Source organism: Rhipicephalus microplus, chromosome 4 (genome assembly GCF_043290135.1).
Source record: "Rhipicephalus microplus isolate Deutch F79 chromosome 4, USDA_Rmic, whole genome shotgun sequence".
NCBI classification, from domain to species: domain Eukaryota; kingdom Metazoa; phylum Arthropoda; class Arachnida; order Ixodida; family Ixodidae; genus Rhipicephalus; species Rhipicephalus microplus.
Window position 1 is genome coordinate 196136685 of NC_134703.1, and position 22451 is coordinate 196159135.

General features: G+C 44.1%; 1 protein-coding gene across 1 annotated transcript in view; it reads right to left on the reverse strand.

Annotated features, from left to right (window-relative positions):
• Positions 1-11597: 11597 nt before the first annotated feature.
• Positions 11598-22451, reverse strand: part of LOC119172550 (putative defense protein 1) — a 114569-nt gene continuing 103715 nt past the window's right edge. The window contains exon 4 of the mRNA XM_037423707.2: positions 11598-11724. Within this exon, the coding sequence (XP_037279604.1) occupies positions 11652-11724 (73 nt within the window). The 3' untranslated portion in view covers positions 11598-11651. The remainder of the gene's footprint in view (positions 11725-22451) is intronic.

Consider the following 22451-nt stretch of genomic DNA (forward strand, 5'->3'; position numbering starts at 1 on the left):
TGACCCGCCGGTCGTGGGATCAAATCCCGCCTGCGGCGGCTGCATTTTCCATAGAGGTGGAAATGTTGTAGGCCCGTGTGCTCAGATTTGGGTGCACGTTAAACAACCTTAGGTGGTCGAAATTTTCGGAGCCGTCCACTATGGCGTTTCTCATAATCACATGGTGGTTGTGGCGCGTTAAACTCCACAAATCAATCATCAGTGAAATTTTCTTGGGCACCTAATAACTTTTGTGACGTTTTCACTACGTAAGCTTGCAAGCATTTAAAAGTTGCAACTGTTCTTTGCACACTGTTACTAACTTTCTGCTATGCACGAATTTACCTAATTTGTCGAAGCTATCCTAATTATTATTATTAGGAGCGTCTGACAAGTTATTACTAGCATGGGGACCCCTTCAGTTTATTTAGGCTCTCTACGTTAACTTACTCTATTATATAGGCCATGTTGATGAGGTATTATGCATATATTCCTTGTATTATTATTCACTTAAAGCCCTACACTACGTTGCCTCTAGCACCTAACAACATCTTACACTGTTTATACACAGGGGCATATTTAAAATATTTGCCCAAAAAGCATAGCCGCCTGCTTTCATTTATAACGTAGCTTATGGTGCGAAAAAAGAACAAGAGAAGGGCAAGCGCAATAACTGGAGGTTCAAACACGGAAAAGAGCCCAATCAACTAGTAATGTATTTCGGCAGACTGACTTGTTGGGCGATTTGTTTCATTTTTAACGTAGCTTCGTAACGCTACGTTGAGATACGTTAAGAATTAACCAACTCGCCCAACAAGCCACTCTGCTCAAATCGCTACACCAGTTGCGTTCCGTAAAAGTAGGACAATGAGGGCTACCAGAAGCTTTTATATCCCAACGTGTCGCGGGAACATTGGTTGTTTATGTGTGAGAGTCATCGGGGTCAATCGTTTGTAACATTGTGGACATTTTGAAGCCAACAATGTCAAATTTTGAAACCGCGCTGCATTGTTAAATGAAAATACGGACTTTCTCAAAGTTAAGAAAAGGCCAGGTGAGCTAAGAGTCATGTGAAGTTGGGAGACGCTAGGCTGTCAGGTGGTATTCAGCAGTGCTAAGAAAGTGCAATAGAGCCCTCTATGTAGAGTTAATGCAGCAACCTAGCATACAATGTTAATTGCGGTTCCTTTGCAGTTGCCGAACCATCCCCAGTTGTATATTTAGTGGAAACGCGTGGAAAACAATCGTTAAAAAGAAAAAAAAAGTCTGGAGTGCGGCTTCACTGACGGCCAACTGCCGGTCATGCGCTACTTCACCCCAGCAAAGCTGGCCACCCAGGTGCAGCACTAAGCCACTAACTCCACTGACCACAGCAACTAACCCTTGGCCGTCAGCTATGCTACCGGGGGATAGTTAACAGAAAATAACTAGGAGTGTGGTTTCTCGTACAGGAAGAATATTGCTGGCAACATAACTCAATACTATAAAATCAATAGGAGGGTTCAGATATTCATAATTAAGTTTAACGAACGGTACAAGATAAAGGTTGTACAGGCCTACACACCTACATCAACCATGATAATCACTTGGTTGAACACTTCTACGAAGACGTAGAGTTAGCCATTAGGCAGTCTTAGCTGATCGATGTCGTGATTTGTTCCCTGTTCCACTCAAACGTTCACTGTTACTGCAGCGCAACGCGCGTTTCTGGCTTTAGCCAGGCGTCATCCTATTAACGCAATGAAAACGCTACCGGTGCACAATGCTCATTGTAAAGGAAAATAAAGATTGTTTTTTTTTTCTTTCAGCAAGATAGAAAGTTCTGTTTCAACGAAGAGCACTGTCATTTACTGTTTGACGCATGAGCATTTTTTTTTATTTTGTCACCTGCATTTCGAGCAGGACTTCAATTGAAGCTTTTCAGATTCAGATTCTTTATTTCAGAATTTATTTGATACAAATGCTAGGACAAGAGAAAAAAGCCACTATCATAGGGGCGTGACAAATGCAGCCCAAACACGTTTTAAACACCCTGCCCTGAGGCAACGCGTTCACCACCTTGCCTTGTGGCAATTCAAACTAAACAGCGTTTCTGAATAGGTTGAGTGGCTGGTGTTAAAAACAATTACTTGCTACAACTGCACAGAATAGTTTACTATCAAAGATTGGTGATGTCCTTTTGACGGAAGTACCAAAGAAGCATCTCGAGACGCTCCGTGGTGGTCCTAAGTGTGAGCCCTAGATCGTTTTAGAAAACTTCATTCCACAAGGGTGGATTCTCGAAAGGATTGGCTGGGACGAATTCTTAGAGGAGGTACAGATTCTTGTGTGTCCTGAAGCTTGCGTGTTTGTTGACAACCTCTGCATTTCCCGAGTAGGGTGGACTCGCGGAAGAAGAGGCTGCCATTTTGGTCGTTCCTCCTCGCGTCACGTCATCCGTCGCTCACTACGACGGTTCACTCACACGCTCAGCGCCTGACCGGCTAGAGCATGTGCAGAGGCGCAACCACCGACTGGCTGGAAGTGGGAGGCAAAAGACGATCAGCTGAAAGTTTCTAGAATGAAGTGAAAGACAAATATACTATTTGATGGGCGAATTTCTTGACAAAGTAGGTAAGAAACAGGTCGGAAACCATGCAGTGGGGAAATTGGCATAGGCTCCAGAAACTCCAGAAAGGAGTTATTAGTAGAGTTCGCAGAACGTACTATATTACGGATCTTGAATACCTTCTTCAGAAAACAGGCTAGCCGCAAGTGGATGTGGTGAAGTTGTAATGGCGAGATCAAAATGAAGTAGACTTCATTCTGTGTGCACCCCCAGCATTGTACAGAATGAAGTAGTTGCCAAGATGACTCCAAGACGGTGTGCTGTAAACCTTTCATTGTTTGTATAACTCTGTTAGTAAAATTTTTGTATTTCTATGATCTGCCAATGTACTTGTATATTCAGCTGTTTTGTTTTGTACCTTTTTATTATTTCTTGCTGTGTACCCACTCCTGCGATAGCCCCATAACGGGGCTGCAGTATTTGAAAATAAATAAATAAAGATCTAATGCAGTGACCATAAGCTCGTAAGAAATCGTATTCACCTTGATTTAAAAAATCAAACGCATAAACTGAGACGCAAGAAGCCAAATAATGAGCTAGCGGTGAAAGCACAAGTACAGCAATTCACAGTTTCGCTTACAATACATTCGAGGCTCTAAACGAGTTAACCAAGGTTAGCGTTGGCACAATGAACGATATGTTTACTACTACCATCAAAGAGTGCCAAATTGAAGTCGAGGATACAGTCACTAGACAGGACGCCGACAAACTATCTCAGGGGACGAAAGATGTGATTAGGAGACGACAAATGAGTAGAGCCTTAAATGCAGCCGAAAATAATAAGCTAGTAAAACTTTCAGGGTTAATTAATAAGCGAAAAGTAGCCGACATCAGCCGGTGTAACGTGGAGAGAATCGAGCAAACTGTAACAAGCATCAGAAGCTTAAAACCTGCGACGGTGCGCTTGTTCATAGACAAAAATGAAAGTATGCACTAAGGGACATGAAAGTCACTGTCATAAGCTATATGAATAGTATTGCTAAAGGTGGAGGTGTTTTACAGAGAGCTCTCGCAAAGCTAAAACGACTAGGGTGATATCATAAGATGCAATATTAGCCAAGAGGAATTGGACATCTTACCAGTAACCACTGAGGAGGTAAGGAAAGCTCTAGAAGTTTTGCAAAGAGGCAAAACAGCTGCTGAGAGTAAGGTAAAAACGAACCTCACAAAAACTTGCCTCCGCATATACAAAGTGCTTCTTTACGGGAAAGGTTTCACAATCTTGAAAAGAGGCCAACATCATTTTAATGCATAAGAAACTAGATGTCAAGTACATGAAAAATCACAGGCGATACGTTGACTGTCCGTTCTCTACAAACTATTAGCAAAAATATTAGCTAATCGATTTAGGGCGGCATTAGAGTTTAATCAACAAAAGAACCAAGCAGGATTTCATGCAGCGTACTCTATAACAGATCATATTCATACTGTAGCGATGCCGTAGTACACGGGCTTCTAAAACAAACTTGCTTATTAGGGTGAGCTTGTGCCCACATTGTAAGGGACATGTAGAGAACTGTGAGTCCGTCAAACACCCAAGAAATTCCCCGAACACTTCATCTTTCTCTTCACCAGAAACATGAGCGCGTTGCGCATGCGAGCTGAGTCTAGCCAGGTGCTCGCGCCACCACTGTCTCAGCTAGGCACGGTGAAAGGCGTTCTATTTGCGGCTAATATGTCGCGGCAATTTTATCAATCAGGTAACAGAAAAATGCATGGAACACAACCAACACCTATACGTAGCTTTTATAGATTACGAGAAGGCGTTTGACTCAGTCAAGACATGAGCAGTGATACTGGCACTACGAAACCAAGACATCGACTAACCCTGCATAAACATACTAGAAGAAATCTACGGTGCATCCACAGACACTATAATTCTTCATAAGAAAGCGACAGAATCCCAATAAAGAAAGGTGAAATTTACCGCGTGTTTACAGGAGCTTTTTAGGACCCTAGACGGGGAGAGTTAGGAATGGTAGCTAATGGGGAGTACCTTAGTAACCTGCGATTCGCTAATGACATCGCCTGATGAGTAACACAGAGTAAATTAAAGCAACGTGCAGCAGACTCGGCAGAAATCAGCACTTTGCTATAGGTGCAGAGACGCTGGACGTTCTAAAGGAACATATTTACTTAGGACAGGTAGTAACCGCGAAGCCGAACCATTGGAGTGAAATATTTTGAAGAAGGAGGATGAGGTGCATCACATTTGGCAAGCACTCGCAAATCACGAATGGTAGTCTGCCACTAACTCTCAAACCGAAGGCATATAACAGCTGCATCTTGTCGGTACTTACCTAGGGAGCAGAAACCTGGAGGCTGAAAAAGCGGGTGCAGCTTAAATTTAAGATGGCACAGTGAACGATGTAAAAATAGTGATAAATGTAACCTTAAGAGACAAGAAGAGAGTGGAGAGGGTCAGGAAACAAACTGGGCTTAAGCATAACATGGTTGAAATGAGAAAGAAGAAATGGACATAGGCCGGGCTAGTAACAAAAAGGCAGGAAAACCGCTGTTCCTTAAGCGTAACTCACTGGATTTTCAGAGAAGAGAAATGCACGAAGAGGAGCTGTACCGATGAGAATAAATTGCTCGCAGGTTTAACGCGGCAGCCTGAAGCACAAAGCAGGCTTGATTGGCGGATCGTGGGAGAACCTTTGCCCGGCAGTGGTCGTAGTCGGCTGATGATAGTGAGGTACAGTTGTTCATATCAAAGGGGCATAAATGAGTCCGCAAACTTTTATTCTTGAAAAGAGCGCGAAAAGACACGGATTAGACAAGACCCGTTTCTAACCTTTAATTCTTGCAAAAGTATCCAACCAATTTAATTGATCGTTTTTATAGGCAGAATGAAAATAACAAAACCCATGCTCTAAATGGCGCGCGCTCGTTTTGAAATTTTCTTTCATAACTTCATTATCACCCATAACACGGTTTGACATTAAATTCAAGGTAAGGGGGCACGCAAGCTGGGTCACATGAATACACTGTTTTTCAGCAAGTTTCTTCTCATGTTGACTTGAATGGTGTGTAGACTACATTGGACTATTTGTATGGTGCCTAAATGCACTTACGAAATACTGACTGTAGCGATGAGACGGGAGAAAAGACGCGAGACGACGTCGTTAAAGTGGCTGACGAGGCTATGCCGATCTCGTGACTTTATTCGTCAGCTGCCAGCGTCCGACACGCCAGGCGTGTGAACTCGTTCGCAATTGCTCGCGCAGCTCGAGCTTGGCATGAAAGGCATGGGCGGCGGCTCAGAAGAAGGAGATAGTGAATGACAACAATAATGACACTACAGATTATTCCCCCTCCCCCGCAGAAGTGAACCCGGAATCGAAAGTGATAGGGGAATAGGCCTTTTCACTGAGGGCGTTTTTGGTGCTGCCATAGTCTTTGCTGGCCTGTTAACGCTCGTGACTCCCCAAGAAATGCACTGCCGAGGCTGTGACATTGGCTTTCGCACTCTCGTGCAACAACCCAGAAAGTAGGAAATCCTCATCTCCGTGAAAAAAGGTTCATACAAGTGAATTAGGTTCGCGAAACGAAAAAGTCGGAGAGCAGTTCAAATTATCAACAGGAAGGGACTATCGGCACCCAGTGGGTCTCTGGTGGATGACACTGGGAGAAATGCAGCGGACCGAGATGAAAGCACCGGGTCGCTGCGGTGATGGAGACGTGCGTCTCACAACTACGCAGCGAGATCGTTCGAGCGCGCTACCGCCGGTTCGAGCAAAGCTGCTGACAAAGGTGTCTGCAGGTGGAAGCGTGGACAGGCGCCTTAGAGTTCGCGCCGGTGATGTGGGCGAAACAGTGTGAAGGATCGAAGCGCACCCATCATGACCGAACACTGAAGTGTCACAACCACGGCGGATTCTCGGGCAGCGCACAGGGCTCCGAGCATGCTGTCGACAAGCAGCAGCGGGCCGGTCGCACTAGTGTGGATGTCACCGTCGATTCAACGCCGACCTCAGAGTACCACGGCGGCTTACATGCCGACACAGATGGTCGAGTCGACGGGCGCGGAAATACTGTGCCAGAATAATGGCGCCCCATGCACTTCGAAAAGTCTTGTGCAGGGCAACTGGTTGAACATTGCATTGGGCAGGCTTAGTAGATGCTTCGGTTGTCACAGAGGCCGTGTCTGCAACACGTGGCTACGTAGCAAAACGGCTCAAAAGGGGCTGACGCCTAGCGCGTTGAATTTGTCAACGCCGTGCCTTGGGTGATACCGATTAAGGATGAACGGGTGCCGTCGCTGTTATCGCCAGCGAGCCTGCGTTGCGTAGATGTGTCTGGTGGTTTCCGTCTGGCGTGAAAGGCTCCGGGGAAAGGCTTTGAGGCCCGAAAGCGTGGACTCTGCTAAAGCGTTTAATGGAGTACCCGTTCTTGTAGGGACACTCATGTTGTTTTCCACTAGAGTGGTTGGTATTGGAGGTGCGGGCTGTTCTGCCATAAACGAAACTGCCAACTGGTCCTTGGTCTTTGTAGCACCATCCAGGAAGTTCAGCCCTAGCATGTCACGGGTGTGAACGTCAGCTATGGGAGACGTCGAGGTAGATGGTAATGCCTGCTTGCAAGACGCTCAGAATGTCAAGGCCGATGCAAGGTTCCGTTCATTGGAGAGTGTCGACGGAAGAAACTCCGTGACCGGTTGTCGAATAATGGGCGAAAGTATGTCGGGCCCGGACACCGAGGCGTGTGGCAAGGTAGCCGTCGTGTAGTTTGGTGTCGCTGCTATTAATGTTTTGGAATTCGTGCATGTGGCAGGCACCAGCGATGAACCTTTGTACGTCGGTGCCAACGGAACGCAGCTATCGGTGGCGAGGTCGGGGAAGTGTGTGCGTCTTCTACTTTGTCGTCATAGTCGGATGCATGATTCAAAATTCCTGTGACCGGATCTCAGGTAGAAGGAGTCTAAGCTGACGTGGTGAGGTCATGGTCAATGCAACGTTGTGTGCCGGTTGCTAGCACGCATTGCGATGCAGTGGCCACCCTAAAGTCGCGGTACCCCGGAAGCAGGCGGTACGTGAGGCCGTAGCAGGCGATCAGTGCAAAGCAGAGGGCGTCATATGGCTGCGGGCTCGTAGTTTATGGAGCAGCAAGATGGCGGAACTTGACCGGCAGCGTGTACAGCAAGATGCTGTGCATAAGCGGCTGGTCCGCGACGCCATTTACAGCGATAACGGCATCGAGCCTTATCTGCCATGCCTGGAGTAAGGTCGGTTGGAACGGCGGGACTGACGGGCAGAGTGGCCGAAGCATGACAGTCGGTAGCTCGTCGAAGGGTGGGTCCTTCGGATCACCACTGTAGCGAACGAGGGTAAAGACGTGAAAAGACTTCGAAGAACGCGGCCAACGTGGCCGTGCTATTCTCGGCACTTTATTTCTGGTCTGAAGCAGAGCCGCGGCAGCTGACAGACCGACATGCGAGGGGCGTTGTTGTTGTTGTTTGTTGTTTCCCTGTAGAAATGGCTCGTACCCAAAGAAGGGGATTGGCCGATTTTAAGGTGAATTTGCCCTAAAACTTTCAGCATTGTGTCATTCCTACAATTTTTTTTGTAACTTAATTTTGATTTGAAATACCGATATCAAGTTTGCAGAAAAAAAAATAAGAAAAATTTTGAGACAGCAATTTACCAAGAAAATTGTTTAGTCGCAGTGATGTATTCTTGAACGGCGAATAAAACATCCCTGTGGCTGAAACCCAGTGTAGAGGCTCCAAATGAAAGAAGATGAGGCTGTGATAGTTGCAAGCCCAGTCTTTGAAGAGGTGGTGCTAGTATGCTTTGCCTGAATAAATCGAAACGGCGACAATGTAATAAAAAATGACTGATCGTTTCCTCTTGATTACAGTAAATGCACATAGGGGAATTCAATATGCCTGATCTATGCAAGTAAAAATTGAGGGAGGTAACCCGGCAACGAAATTTCGTGATGACAACTTCCATCATCCTTGATTTAGTCAGTTCACTGCGCCAGGGAAATAACAAGTGTTTGTACTCTGGAGAAGCCGTCAGTGCAGGGTCAGATAAATTTTGCCTGATTTTAAGTGTGCGAAATCGCGCCACCGTAATGTATACTGTATGAGGGAAAATAGGAATAATTGGTGTCGAAAGGGATGCCTTCGCAAGAGAATCAGCTATTTCGTTTAACAACAAACCTTTGTGCCCTGGTGTCCAGATGAAATGAATACTTCGGAGATGACAGGGGATCAACGATTTAAAAAGTTTCACTATAGGTGAGTGACCAGATGCGGACAGAGAAGAGCACACTGATAATGAATCAGTTATGACTGCAACAACTGGAATGGAAATATTTACCTTTCGCAAAGCTAACATTATTGCCATGAATTCAGCCAGAAAGACAGGAAGAAAGTCCGGTAAGCGAAGTGAAAATGACCAATCAAGTACTGGGCAATATAATTCAACGCCTGATTTTTCATGTGATTGAGATGCGTCCGTTGCTATAATGACATTTGTTGGCAGAGTACTTAAATGGTCCTGCAATAAACCATGTAAAATGCCTGTAGGTAATAGCTTTGCGTGAGTTGGGAAGATATCATGGTAAACAATTTCTGGAGAATTTTGTTGCTCAGTTAAAGGAATCAGATCACGAACGTGTACATTTAGGGGCTCAAGTAACGATTGAACAAATACTATTTGTGGTTTGGTAAATCTGGGCCAATGCACGGAGAAGAATAGGTCAGGATTGGAAATAAAAATAATTTGTTCAGGGTTAAACGGTGCTTCATATAGTCGTAAAAAGGTCTGCACAGTAAGAATGTTAAAGCGACATAATATGGTTGGTATTCGTGCTTCAAGGTATAACACTGCATTTGCAGTATACTTTGGAAGTCCTAAGCAGAGCCGTAAACCCTCTTTTTCCAACAGAACGAGCGGCCGAAGTTTGTAGGCTGGCGCACCAGAAAAAAGAATGCAGCCAAACTCCAACACAGGTCGGACATACATTTTATATATAATCAAAAGTGCCTTTCTTCTCATACCTGATCTGCAATTGCTCAACCTCCGCAATACCCCCTTCGCGCGTACTGCTTTTGTCGCGATGTATTCAATGTGAGGGCGCGAATTTAGATGCTCATTATACATAACTCCAAGATATTTCAATGATTGTACTTGTGGGATATCTTGAAGCTTGTAATTAATAGATATGTGCACGGGATCTTTGATTGGAAAATCGAGAATAGCACATTTACCGGTATTGAGGTTCAACATCAATCCATCCAACCAATGTTCTATTTTATTAAGATATGTTTGCAAGATAGTGTAGAGACAGTGGAAGTCATGTACCATAGCAAAGAAAGCAATGTCATCGGCATAAACATAGGTTTTCACTTCTGGATGAACGAGGATGGTACTAAGCAATATGTTGAATAAAACCGGGGAAAGTACTGACCCCTGAGGTACACCTCGGGTTTGCTTGTGCTTACAGGAAGAGAAACCGCCTTGATAACCATAGAATTCTCTTCTACTTAAAAATTCCGTCACCCATGCTACTATATAAGGTGGAAGTCCATGACTCCATAACTGATTAGTCAAGATAGAATACTCTACACTATCATATGCTTTACATATGTCTAACGTTACTAAAGCCGCAAAGTGCTTTTTGTGACCGGCAATATGAATACGACTTTCCAGATCTACATGTGCATGCCATATGGAATATCCAGATCTAAAGCCAATTTGGGAAGAACTCAACAGGGGCGTGTGCTTGTTAACTTCTCGCGCAGCTCGAGCTGATGATGATCGTGCTTCTTGGATCATTGACACCTACGCAGTCTGGGGGATCGGCCATGAGTCAGGCGGATCTTACATGCTAGACGTTTGTATAATATTTAGTGAACGCTAAAATAGTTTTTCGATGATTTTTAATGTAAAGTAATTAGGAATGATTGTAATTGTTTTGCAATATTTTGTGTAATCTCCCAGATACTAAAAATTTTTTGACTAGGAAAGCAAAATAAAATGTTGTTAGTAGTTGATACACCAACCAAATCTATTCGAGTTGCATATTCCTGTTCGAGTGCCTCAGCGCAGAGGCCCCAAATGATAACAGAACGGCTATGCATTAAAGGCGCGGCGGCTAGGAAGAAGAAGATTGATGATGATCATGACGCTACACTATTTCTTAAACTTTGCATTCTCAAAGAACTACTCCTGTGAAGACGACATTAATACGTATGGAATCGTTTTAGCACGTTTACAGTAGAGTTATTACATCATGCTTTATTCTGATGTATATATTGCTTCTAGCATTATGTGCGTCTCTTAAGAACTTCTTGAAAAAGCAAGTTTATGAAATTACTTAAAACTTGGGTGTTCGCAAGAAAATGATTTAAGAGTTTTTCTGTTTGTTTGTTTTTTTGCTCTTCCAACGAGTAGTCTCAAAATTAGGGAGTCCTAAAGCTTCCCCTTTAGAAGTTCAACGCAAAAGCGACATCATAATCCTAGTGCGTATTTCAAAGATTTAGCGCATGAAACCTTTTCAAATTTGCTATGCACCCACTATACGTCGTCATGAGGGAATATGTTCGGTAGCATGTGTGCCTTTTGTAGTAAGGTACCGGCTTTCAACCGTGGGGTCATTATGATAATCACATATTCTTACGCCCTTTGGCAATGAATGCTTGTAACACGCATTATTACTGTCATGTTTAATGTTGCATTATGAAGCATGAATAGAGGAGGCTTGTTTCGGAGAAGCATAAAAGCTACTTTTACTGCCTTTCCAAGCAGAGTGAACGTGCCAATCTGATTCAGTAGAAAATCTAATTGCCACGCAAACGACCTGGGTTTGAACCTCACTCAGAGCCAAACAGCCCTGGTTCGGTCGCCACTTTGCTTCGCAGTTTTTAATCACTCAGTCACTTTATTAGCATCTTTATCAATTTTTCTGTCAGCCTGGGGTGATGATTTTTTTCTCACTACCAGGGACGCCGAGGCTGACTTCGGCATTTCTGCAAAAGAAATCTCTGAAGACAGCGTTGAATACAACCAGTTTATTATTACTTATTGAATGAACCAGAAGATTGATCTGATCAATGCATCCTTGTTTTCACCGTGCTCCACAAATCTGTGTAGAAAAGGCTGTAGTCCTGCACGACAGTTGCCCTGTGAAAAAATAAAAGAGCGAAAATGAAGGTAGTGAATTTATGTGACTAAAGTGCCATGCATACACAAAATTTCTGTCATAGGAATCAGTGTAACACGAAAGTGAAACACGTCTTCATAGACGTAGTTTACCGTTCATTGCACATTGTTTCGCTATAAGGTGAAAGGAATGAATGCTATAGAAGCAAATGGTGATGTCACGCGATAAGCGAAAGCGCTTGAAGACGCAGCGTAACTTTCAAGCAGAAAGGACTCACCGAAAAAAATACGTAGGACAAGCGCTAACTTACTATAGTCGCATTTCGACACCTTACTCATTGTGCGCAAACACCAATAACCATGTGCAGAAGGAAGGCACAAGCATACACAAGACGACTGTCAACTGACAACTCTCACAATTGTTACTTCTGCGTGATCAGCGTGCACCGTTAATAAAAAAGTGTGAACAAAGAGACCTTCGGGCTCTCGCTAACTTCAACGTGCACTTGCGGTGAAAGCGCAAGACGGACAAACCACCCCGATCACGAAATAAGCGTGGGGCCATGAGTGACCATGCCCTGCTCAGGCTCGCACGCTTCACAGCGCACGGGGTGACTACATATACAGCATTAGTTTAGGACCCTTCGCTTCATCTCGCGAGCAATAAGAACAACATGCTGAAATTGCCACTATCTGATGCGAGAGCTGAATTGTGTAAATCTGTCGAAACGTAGTACTTGCACCAAGAGTTTACGGATTTACAACAATCCAAAAGCCCATCGTCACGCCCTGTCCTATTGTCAATTTTACATCATCTCTACTCCATGGCCTGTTCAAGTCATTTAGTTTATATACATGCTCTAGAGGAAAATCTCCCCATTGGGCCCATGCATTAAAACATATAACCACTTGGGCGCCGCTACGGTGAAACGATAGTCAGCTTTCGAGTTACGTTTACTCGCACTCGCCACACCTTGTAGCAATTCTTTCTGTTTTGCAGATATCTGTTACATCACAGGAAGAGATTGTCACAAGGAGTTGAGTTCTTGGCCCATGGTAAGAAAAACATGGAAAACGAAGCACTGTATATACGACTCACCCGGCACGCAAGCAAGCCGGGGCAATCGACCGTCATGCGCATGCTGCAACACGGTGCACTCTCAAGAATACACGGATGAGGAAGCCATTTACAAAATAAACCTGCAAACCACCCATTTTGCGACCAGTAACCTAAATAAATTACCATTGTATCTTTCACAAAAGTAGCTGATATAAACGTGAAGCAGCTTTCGTTCGTTTGTAATACGTGAACACGCCTATTTACGATTTTTACCTCGAAATCATAAGTGTTTTAAACGTCAAAATTTACTGATTTTTTAAGGTATTGTGATGGCAACATTGACAACGGTCCAAGATGTCTGCGCCTTACTTTGTTATTGATGGGTATTCCGCCCCCACGTTTCCTCTAGAGTCTGTATATTAACCCTACGGTACAAGTATTTCTATTAGATACCAGCGCCATCTGTAGGCTAAACACCATCCCACATACGCAACCCCAGCGAGTTTGTGGAGTACAATAAAGATTGACTGAAAGATTGACTGAGCACTGACTAGTGCATCGTCCCGTTTGACGTCGTTTCCCTGCTCATTATTATACCTATAGTGGTAGCAGCGTCCTTTGTCTCTACAGCTCTGAATAAAGATAAACTCTTGGGGGGAAAAAACGTGGCTAAGCATCGATTGACTGCATCACCAACAGGAGTATGGGCGCAAACGAATATACCTAAACGTCAGCGGGAACTTATACAGAGAAGCCAGCGGAATCACGACAGTGGTGGTGGTCCCCGTTGCAGCTACGAACCTCACAATGGAGGGCATAGCATTGACGGCAGTAGGCTTCTTTATCGAGAAGGTGAGCGTGTTCATATCGCACGTGGATGACTGCTTCTGCGTCATAAATAAGTGACCAATACGCAGCGTTCTCCAACATCTAAGGTCCGTCAACTAGGCAATATAGTTTTATTTATTTTATTTTATTTATTTAGGTACCCTAAGGGCCCAAATGGGCATTACATAGGGGGGGAATGGGTTGAAAGCCGACACAACATACAATATTGTAAAAAGAAAGAATCAACACAACAAAAGTGACATTACAATATCATAAAGGTAGGAAAAGTACAAAATTGCAAAGTACAGCGTGAAACATATAAAAAAGCGTAAAGTGACAAAAAATCTGCTATTTGGAAGGCAGGAACACAAATTTACAGCCTACAAAAGATGAACATGATGAAGACAAGTTACAGGGTATTTAAATAGCTAGAAAAGCGAGGAGTGCGGTTTGAAAAGAAGAGGTGTCTGTTTGGTCCACTAGGCTGCTAGGTAAAGAATTCCATTCATTGATTGCCAGAACAAGGGGTGAGTTCTGATATTTGTTTGTTCGGGCAAAAATTGGGCCAACTTTGTGAGCGTGGTCAGCGCGTGCGGACGTATAGGGTGCCGGGAGTATAAATTTGCGAGCGAATGGTGTTGGATGATGGTACAGGGTGTGAAAAAAAGTTAATCTTGACAACTGCCTGCGTTGGGTGAGAGGGGGCAGATTAAGTTCGTCCTTCAAGGCAGATACACTCTGGTATCTTGAGTACGATGACAGAATGAAGCGCGCGGCCTTGTTTTGTACGGATTCAAGCATGTTAGTCAGACACATCTGATGTGGATTCCAGGTGATTTGCGCGTATTCTAGTGAAGAGCGGATAAGAGCATTATACGCGTGAAGTCGTGTCTCTGAATTAGCTAAATAAAGGTGACGCTTGAGCAGGCCGAGCTTTTTACACGCCTTCGATTTGATTTTTTTTATATGGGGGGTCCAGCTTAAATCGGAGGTGAATGTAACTCCCAGATATTTGAAAGATGAAACTGTTTCTATTTTGGAAGTTCTCGGTGGAGTGACAGCGAGGTTGGACGTTTTCGTTTCGCAGCGTTGTAGTGGCACAGCCGGACGAGTGCACGGCCTTCTTGGTGTAAAAAATGCCAGTACACACAGACAGGTATATTCATTTGACATCCTGTCATCCGGCTGCTTCCAAGGTTTCCGAGGTTTCGGAGGTCCTGTCATGAAGAAAACAATTTTCACGCCAAAAGGAGAGAGAAAGAAAATACAAAGAAGAAGAGACAGAATGCTAAATACAGTACGTGACCCTCCTCGTTTCTTCTCTGATTACTCCACCAACCAAAGAAAATTTTAAGAAGCCAGCTCAGCCTATAATCCTTCGATATTAATCGCGAACCAGCAAAGAGCTCTCGAGGATTTCCGGAAAGGAAGTGTTACGGTGATTCAAAAGCCTGCGATGACGCTCAGCCGCTTGCTTCCACGGCTGAAGCATCGACCTTCTAAGTAGAACAACAAGGCGCAGTCTATAAGGCGTCGTGTGCTGAGCTTCCTATCAACTAGATAGCCGAGAGAAAGAGTGTTCAAAAAATACGTCAGCATAAATATGATGTCAAAGTTTGTAGTGCAACGAAGTGCTTTTCAAAATACAGTTCGAAGCCCAACCATGAAATCAACTTCAACGGCGCTTTTATTCTAAAAACAAAAAGCAATCTGGGAAGTAGGCTCTGGCTCATGTCCAAGCGCATTCAGAACATTCGTAACAATGTCTTTTTTTACACGTTTATCGCCACCTAAACGCGAGAAAAAAGGACGACTGGAGCCGTGCTTAAACACAGGAAAACGCTTTCGTGAACTAGTCAACCGCCAGGTAAAAATGGAATTGGTAGTGAAACGTCGGGCTGCCTAGGAACTTGGCTGAAGCCTTGCACACTTACTATATTCACAGGAGCTACGTAGCAGCAAGAAGCACACTCTGCAGTGCGTCATTCAACTGGTACATAGTGAGAGCACTGCCTCCGAGCGCATGCACCTTGCCTCAGCGTCATACTTGCTACTATGTATAAGACTTCGAACGAACATGTTGTAGCAGCGAGATCGTTATGCCCTTTGTTGAAACGAGCTGCTGTCCAATCCGCGTGGCTTTGACAAGAAAGCAGCTAGTGATGCAGAAACATCAATAAATGAACTATCAATCGTATCGATAGTTTAAAAATAACTATTGATACTATCGATGGTTCATTTACCGGATGTTTCATTGAAAACAGTTACAACAGTTCATTAATGAACAGAAAATTAATCTACAAGCTTGAGTGCATTGGTCTCCTTTCAAACATTATATCATGGATCCAAGCATACCTACGGCACAGGCAACAACAGTTCGTAGAAATTAAACAATGCTCGTCCGTTGCGCGCCATGTAACCTCGGGCGTGCCGCAAGGCAGCGTACTGGAAGCACTCCTACTCTTGATCTATATAAATGATATCTCGGAAAAACTTCCTAGTGACGTGCATGTAAATTTATTTGCGGATGACTGTGTCATATTTAAAGAAGTTACCTCGCAGAATGATCACCAAAGGTTGCAGCAATCAGTCACAGCTATTTATGAGTGGTGTAGACTTTGGGGAATGGAAATAAATGTACAAAAAACAGTTTTGATGCGAGTAACAAGAAACAAAAAGAACCTAGCACATTTTCTTACGTTCTTAAAGACACCGTAATAACCAAGGTTGACCAGTATAAATACTTAGGCGTCACGTTTAATAACAAACTTACTTGGTCACATCATATATCTCTAACATGCTCTTCGGCCTTGCGGAAATTGTGGTTTTTGAAAAGAAAGCTTAGCAAAGCTCCGGCGAATACAAAGCTTTTGGCATACAACGCAATTGTGCGCTCAAAACTTGAATATGCAGCGGTTCTATGGGATCCTCACACCAAAAAAGACATCATGAATTCGGAGCGTGTGCAGAGGAAGGCTGTTAGATTCATTTTCAAAAAACACAAAAGAGAACATTCCCCTTCACTTCTAATGCTTAGCAATAAAGTAAGTTCACTAGAACAACGCCGTAAACTTAGTCGCCTACAGTTCATGCACAACATAATAAAAGGGAAAATTGGCCTTCAGAGGCCTCTCTTTTTAGTACCCCCAAAACACAAAGTTGACTAGACACAGACAGAGTTTTTCTCTCAAGCTTATATCAATAAAACCAAATCTCACATGAACAGTTATTTTCCGCGCACCATAGAAGAATAGAACTCTTTACCTGTTCACGTCATAGAATCGGAAAACTTTACAAAAGAATTGGAAAACCACTTTTCTTTATATTTAGTATAAGTATGATCAGTGTTAAACATTTCTTACAATTGTGTCGTGAATTCCATGCTCTGTGTAGTGCTCTGCTATTGTCTTAAGATTTTTTTTGTTGCTATCACGTGTAAATGGTTTCGCTAATCAAGCGTCTTGCACTGTATGTTTTTCTTCTTGCAATGTAAGCTTTTTGTGAATGCCTTGTTACTGTATTATTGTATTTGCCCCTCCTGCATGGGCCAGCATATTAGCCTGCAGTATCGATAAATAAAAAACAGTACACTATTCCCAGTACACTGCTCCTTTCATTTATGAGAAATTTTTTCTGAATGAAATCACCTTAGTGAAAATGCTGAAATATATACACTTAAAACTAATGCTCGAACACAGGATAGTCCGTGGTTTAATCTCGGGTGGAGCCTTCTCGTGGCACCCAACTAGCTGCGACGGCTTGCTGAGCCTAGTTTAGAATCACCAGTTGGCTGCCCAGTGCTAGCTTGGGAAGTCGTGTTTTGAAAGACCACGTTGTGAGTCTTTGACGTGAACGCGCTTATAGCATGGGCTGCTGGCTCTGTACATCCGTCATGGATTTTTGAAAGTGTGGCTGTGTGGTCGCTGCACCAGAAGCATATCTCTGCTGTTAATTGGTAGCTAAGGAAAAATCGGCTGTAGTCTTAATATGTATGGGTATGTGTTTATTTGAAGGCGAGACTAGTCTCTGGCTTGCTGGCTGCTTAAGTTGGGGTGCGAAGGGGCATACTTCCGTCTTGTAAGGCGTTGGTTTTCCAAGATCTGCGTACTTGTTATGTTGTGTTCTTCATGAGGTCTTGAGAGGTGCCCTGAGAAAGAAACACTGCTTGCGCGGCCCGCTTCATGTTGTAGTGAATAATCCCGATCTGTAGCACTGCCTTGCCGATCCTGCCATGGTTATTCCCACAACCATAGACTACGCCCTCAGAGAGCAAAGCCTATGTGACCATGCTTTCACGCCGTTGGTTTGCAATTGAATTTACAGTCAATGACTAAACTCAATGACTAAAGCATAGTATCACTTTAGCCACCGGTGATGCAGCCTATACTTCTTTGTACTATCGATAGTTCAATAGTGACTTAGCCATCGATAGTATAGACAGTGCAATCGAAGGTTCCACATCACTTAAAGGCGCCCGTTAGGCATCGAGCCACCGTCGCCTCAAAGAAACGAGGATAAAAAGGAGATATTGTGGCACAGTCATAAAGTGCCGATTTTTTGTAATATTGAGGAAAGGACGGAAGAAAACATAATGGCGAAAAGCTGACGGTCTACCCAGAAAGAACTTCTTTGATACTCTATACTGAGGCTTAAGGGAGGCTCACAGTGAAGGTGTTATGATTGCCTAAATTGTGAGACGAAATGCACTGAATCGTGCACTACGTAGTGGCTTTAAACGCCATTGATTCATAATACTAGCCTACAGACGAGGTCAGTAGGTGCTCTGTTTTATGGGTACACGGATGTCTGTTCGTATCAATGTACAAGCTGTTTCATACTTAGGGGAAATCTCGGAGCGCCTGGTGTTGCGATGCAACTAGTGCTGCAATCGCACGACCGTAGCAGCTCACGCGTGTGCAGGCGCGTCAAGCGTGTAGAGTTGAAACGCATAGCCTGCTGCTTCTGCTGCGTTGTCGGCCAGTGCACGGGTATCATTGTTAATGTGTGAACTGGGCCGGTACTCCACACTAATTATTTTCAGAAAAGTCTGCGTCGCAAGATGATATACGAAGAAATAAGAAACAACAAACTCGCGCGTGCTCTTTTTCTCCCTGTTGCTCATGCTGCGCAGTTTCTTTTAGATGTTCCCGTACGCACTTGCTCAAATTTCGACGCTTCTCTGTGCTAAACATTGCAGAATGTCAACCTCTTCTCCTTTAGTCGTGATAACGGGATACTAGAAGTAGTATTTGACAGTTTACCTTGCTCGATCTATGGAAACATCGTGGTGCTCTGTGCGGTCACGAATGTTTCTTCATGCCCCGCCGCGGTGGTCTAGTGGCTAAGGTACTCGGCTGCTGATCCGAAGGTCGCGGGTTCAAATCCCCGCTGCGGCGGCTGCATTTCCGATGGAGGCGGAAATGTAGGCCCGTGTGTTCAGATTTGGGTGCACGTTAAAGAACCCCAGGTGGTCGAAATTTCCGAAGCCCTCTACTAGGGCGTCTCTCATAATCATATGGTGGTTTTAGAACGTTAAACCCCACATAAACTTAAACTTATATCAATCAATGTTTCTTCATTTTACGTGCCGCAGTAAGCTTGGACGAGGAAGACGCCACAATGAGCATGCGCCTTGGATGGTCTCTATGTGACTTTTAATAAAACAAAGCACCAAGTGGGGACTGCTGAGCAGTGGAGTGAGTTTACCACAACAAACTAAAAGGAAATGAATTCAAGAATGATTTAGAATAGAACAACCACCTGAACGTGCCTATTCTCGACAATATTGATACACGGGAGAAAAGAATAGCTTCAGGCGCTGAGAAGCGCTCGTGAAGCTTCTAAGTTCGTGTCCTGAGTGGTAGTGATAATAGCGCTCATTCCTAACGGCAGTCAATCATGGTGTAAGCGATGTGTTCAGCTGCAGCAGGCCCCATCTTTTACGATAGGGGCGTGACAGGATAAGTTCCATATTGAGCCTAATTAAACAAGTGCTCGTCTGCCATCTGTTTTTTTTTGTTTTTTGTTGTATAATAAGAGCAGTACTGCATTGTTTGCCAGGTTTACTATGTCCCATATACCAAAAAAAAAGAGGGACCCAAAAGTATTGGACTGTGCTGTAAAGACTGCACTACATTACGGAGCTGACAACTGAGTTTTGCTGTAATGCAATGTCGTAAAGAGACACGTTCAGGCTTTGTCCACCATAAATTATTCCTGAATTTGTCTTATTTGTTTTATCGTATTGGGCCAGCGCAGCAGTAGGACTCCTACTGTGAGTGCTTTCTTTATTCAAAGTCACATCAAGACAACGCAAATTGCATGATAATTGTCATGTCTTCCTTGTCCAATTGCTATGTGGTTCATACGCAGTGAAGAAATATTTATGAGCGCACACAGCACGACGGCGTTTTAAGTTGAACAACGTTCATTTTTTGTACAAGATTTAAATTTAATTGTATGTTGTGAGATCTGTGTCTTTCTGAATAAGAAGCAAGAAAATCTTGTTTGTAAGTGTTTTGACAACTCGCGAAACTTTTCTTTATGTGTTTTTGATATGAGGGGTTTAACGTCCCAAAACCACCACATGATTATGAGAGACGCCGTAGTGGAGGGCTCAGGAAATTTCCACCACCTGGGGTTCTTTAACGTGCACCCAAATCTGAGCACACTGGCCTAAAACATTTTTGCCTTCATTCTTTAGGTTGTGACCTTGCAACAATTTTATATGGTAATTTTCAGACAATTACATAATTGCCCAATGTGCCGAGCGGTGAACCCATGCTTATGGGGTTGTAAATATATTGAAGCTGTTTACGATCTGTTGAACGATCGCTTTAGGGAGCTTGGTTGCCATAATTACAGAAGTGCAGTCTCATGCAGCAGTGCAGTCTCACGTGCAGTCTCGCATTTTACTTCCTCTGTATATTTAAGAAAAGTTATTATGAACTTTGTCACACAAAACAGCTAAGCAAATTAACGAGCTAGAAAATCAGTGCTTGCCGCGCAGAGAGAGTCCCTGATTGCAATCGCAATGTACCAGTAATGCAGGTGAAAGGACCACGATGGTGCACTAGGCGTTGCCTAAAACTATAGGCCAATGACGCCACTCCCTGTTACCCTCCTCTTTGCTCGGCTTCTTCAGGAGCGATTCTATTCTAGCGAATGAATGAATGAATGAATGAATGAATGAATGAACTTTATTTAAAGTACGGCAGTTTTACCGGGCGAGGTGGGGGAAGAGGGGATTAACTCCTCTCCCTTCCCACTCTCCATCGATTATGATGGCGGTTACTCAGGTGACCGCTCGAAGTCGTTGGACCCGGACAGCATCTTCAGCTTGCCGGACAGTTCAAAGCTGGCCGGCCAGCTCGTCGCTGGTGAGTGCCGCCTCCCAGCGGCAGCGCAGCTGACGCTGCCGATTGGCAACAGTGACCGCAGCCACGGCGGGAGGCACAAAAAAAATGGCCGCATATCCACGAAGTGAATGATGGAGAGTGGGGCGAAGCATCCGTCGGTCCATTCGTTTTTGCTTCCGTCCGTCCATGCGTCCATCTGTGTGACCGTCCGTGCGTCCATTCGCCCGTTCGTGCATACGTCTGTTCGTGTGTCCGCACGTTCATCTGTGCATCCGTCCCTGCGTTCGTCCATGCATCCGCCCCTGCGCCCGTCCATGCGTCCATCCGTCGGTGCAGCCATCCGTGAGTCCGTCCATGCATCTGTCTGTGTCCGTTCCTCCATCTATTCAACACTCCAAGTACTACGATCTCACATCTATTCATCATATATTCTTGATATAGAAGCACCGCCATTCTGCGGACATTCCAAGGACTAAACGAGAGGTGGCACACGCACACTTTCTTACGGCTTCCGCTTCGTGTCTACTTCCCACCTTTAACCACCCCGACTTCATGGTATATACTAGCTCAGTGTATTCATGGCACTGCGGCCCAATGCTCGCTAAACCTTCTACTAGCCAGTTAGGCTGTGGGACCAAACAAACGTTTGCGAATTTTTGTTACAAAACGAAGGGGGCTACGCCCGGCGAGTATAACGTAGTAACCTTTCCTTGTCAGATGTTTCTCAATGTACATGCCAATGCCTGCAAATGGGGAATGAGAGACAGGAGAATTCGGCTTTTTCTTTCTTACGGCTTGCGCTTCGTACCTACTTCCCACCTCTAACCACCTGAAGTTCATGGCATATACTACTTCACTGTATTCGTGGCACTGCAGCTCAACGCTCGCTAAACCTTTCTAAAACCAAGAGGGTTACACCCAGCGAGTATAACGTAGCGACCCTTTCTTGTCAGATAGTGCTCACCTACATGCCAATGGCTGCTAATGGGGAATGAGAGACAGGAGAATTCGGCTTTTAGTTAACGTGCATGCTACGAATTTTTTATTGTTCAACAACGCACAGGAGACATCTCCCACCGGCACCACCTTGCAGGTCAAAACTTAAGACTTGTTACACACATAGAATACGACTACGACTACGAGAGACAAACGGTTGCCGCTATAAGGAGCTTCGCCCCTAATATATATATATATATATATATATATATATATATATATATATATATATATATATATATATATATATATATATATATATATATATATATATATATATATATATATATGCCTCACTTTATGTGACTAGAGCAGTGCCTCACTAAATGCTACCTTATTGGCATCGCCAAAAGCATTGTTTAGTAGGGTGTTACATCTATACATTTGGTCCAGCTGAAATGACCTACATAAACACTTTAAAGGTAACGCTGGCCGTATTGAAAACTGTTAAGTATTTTTCAACGTACCTACACGCCAAACAGTATAGTCGTGCTCACGTCAGCTCC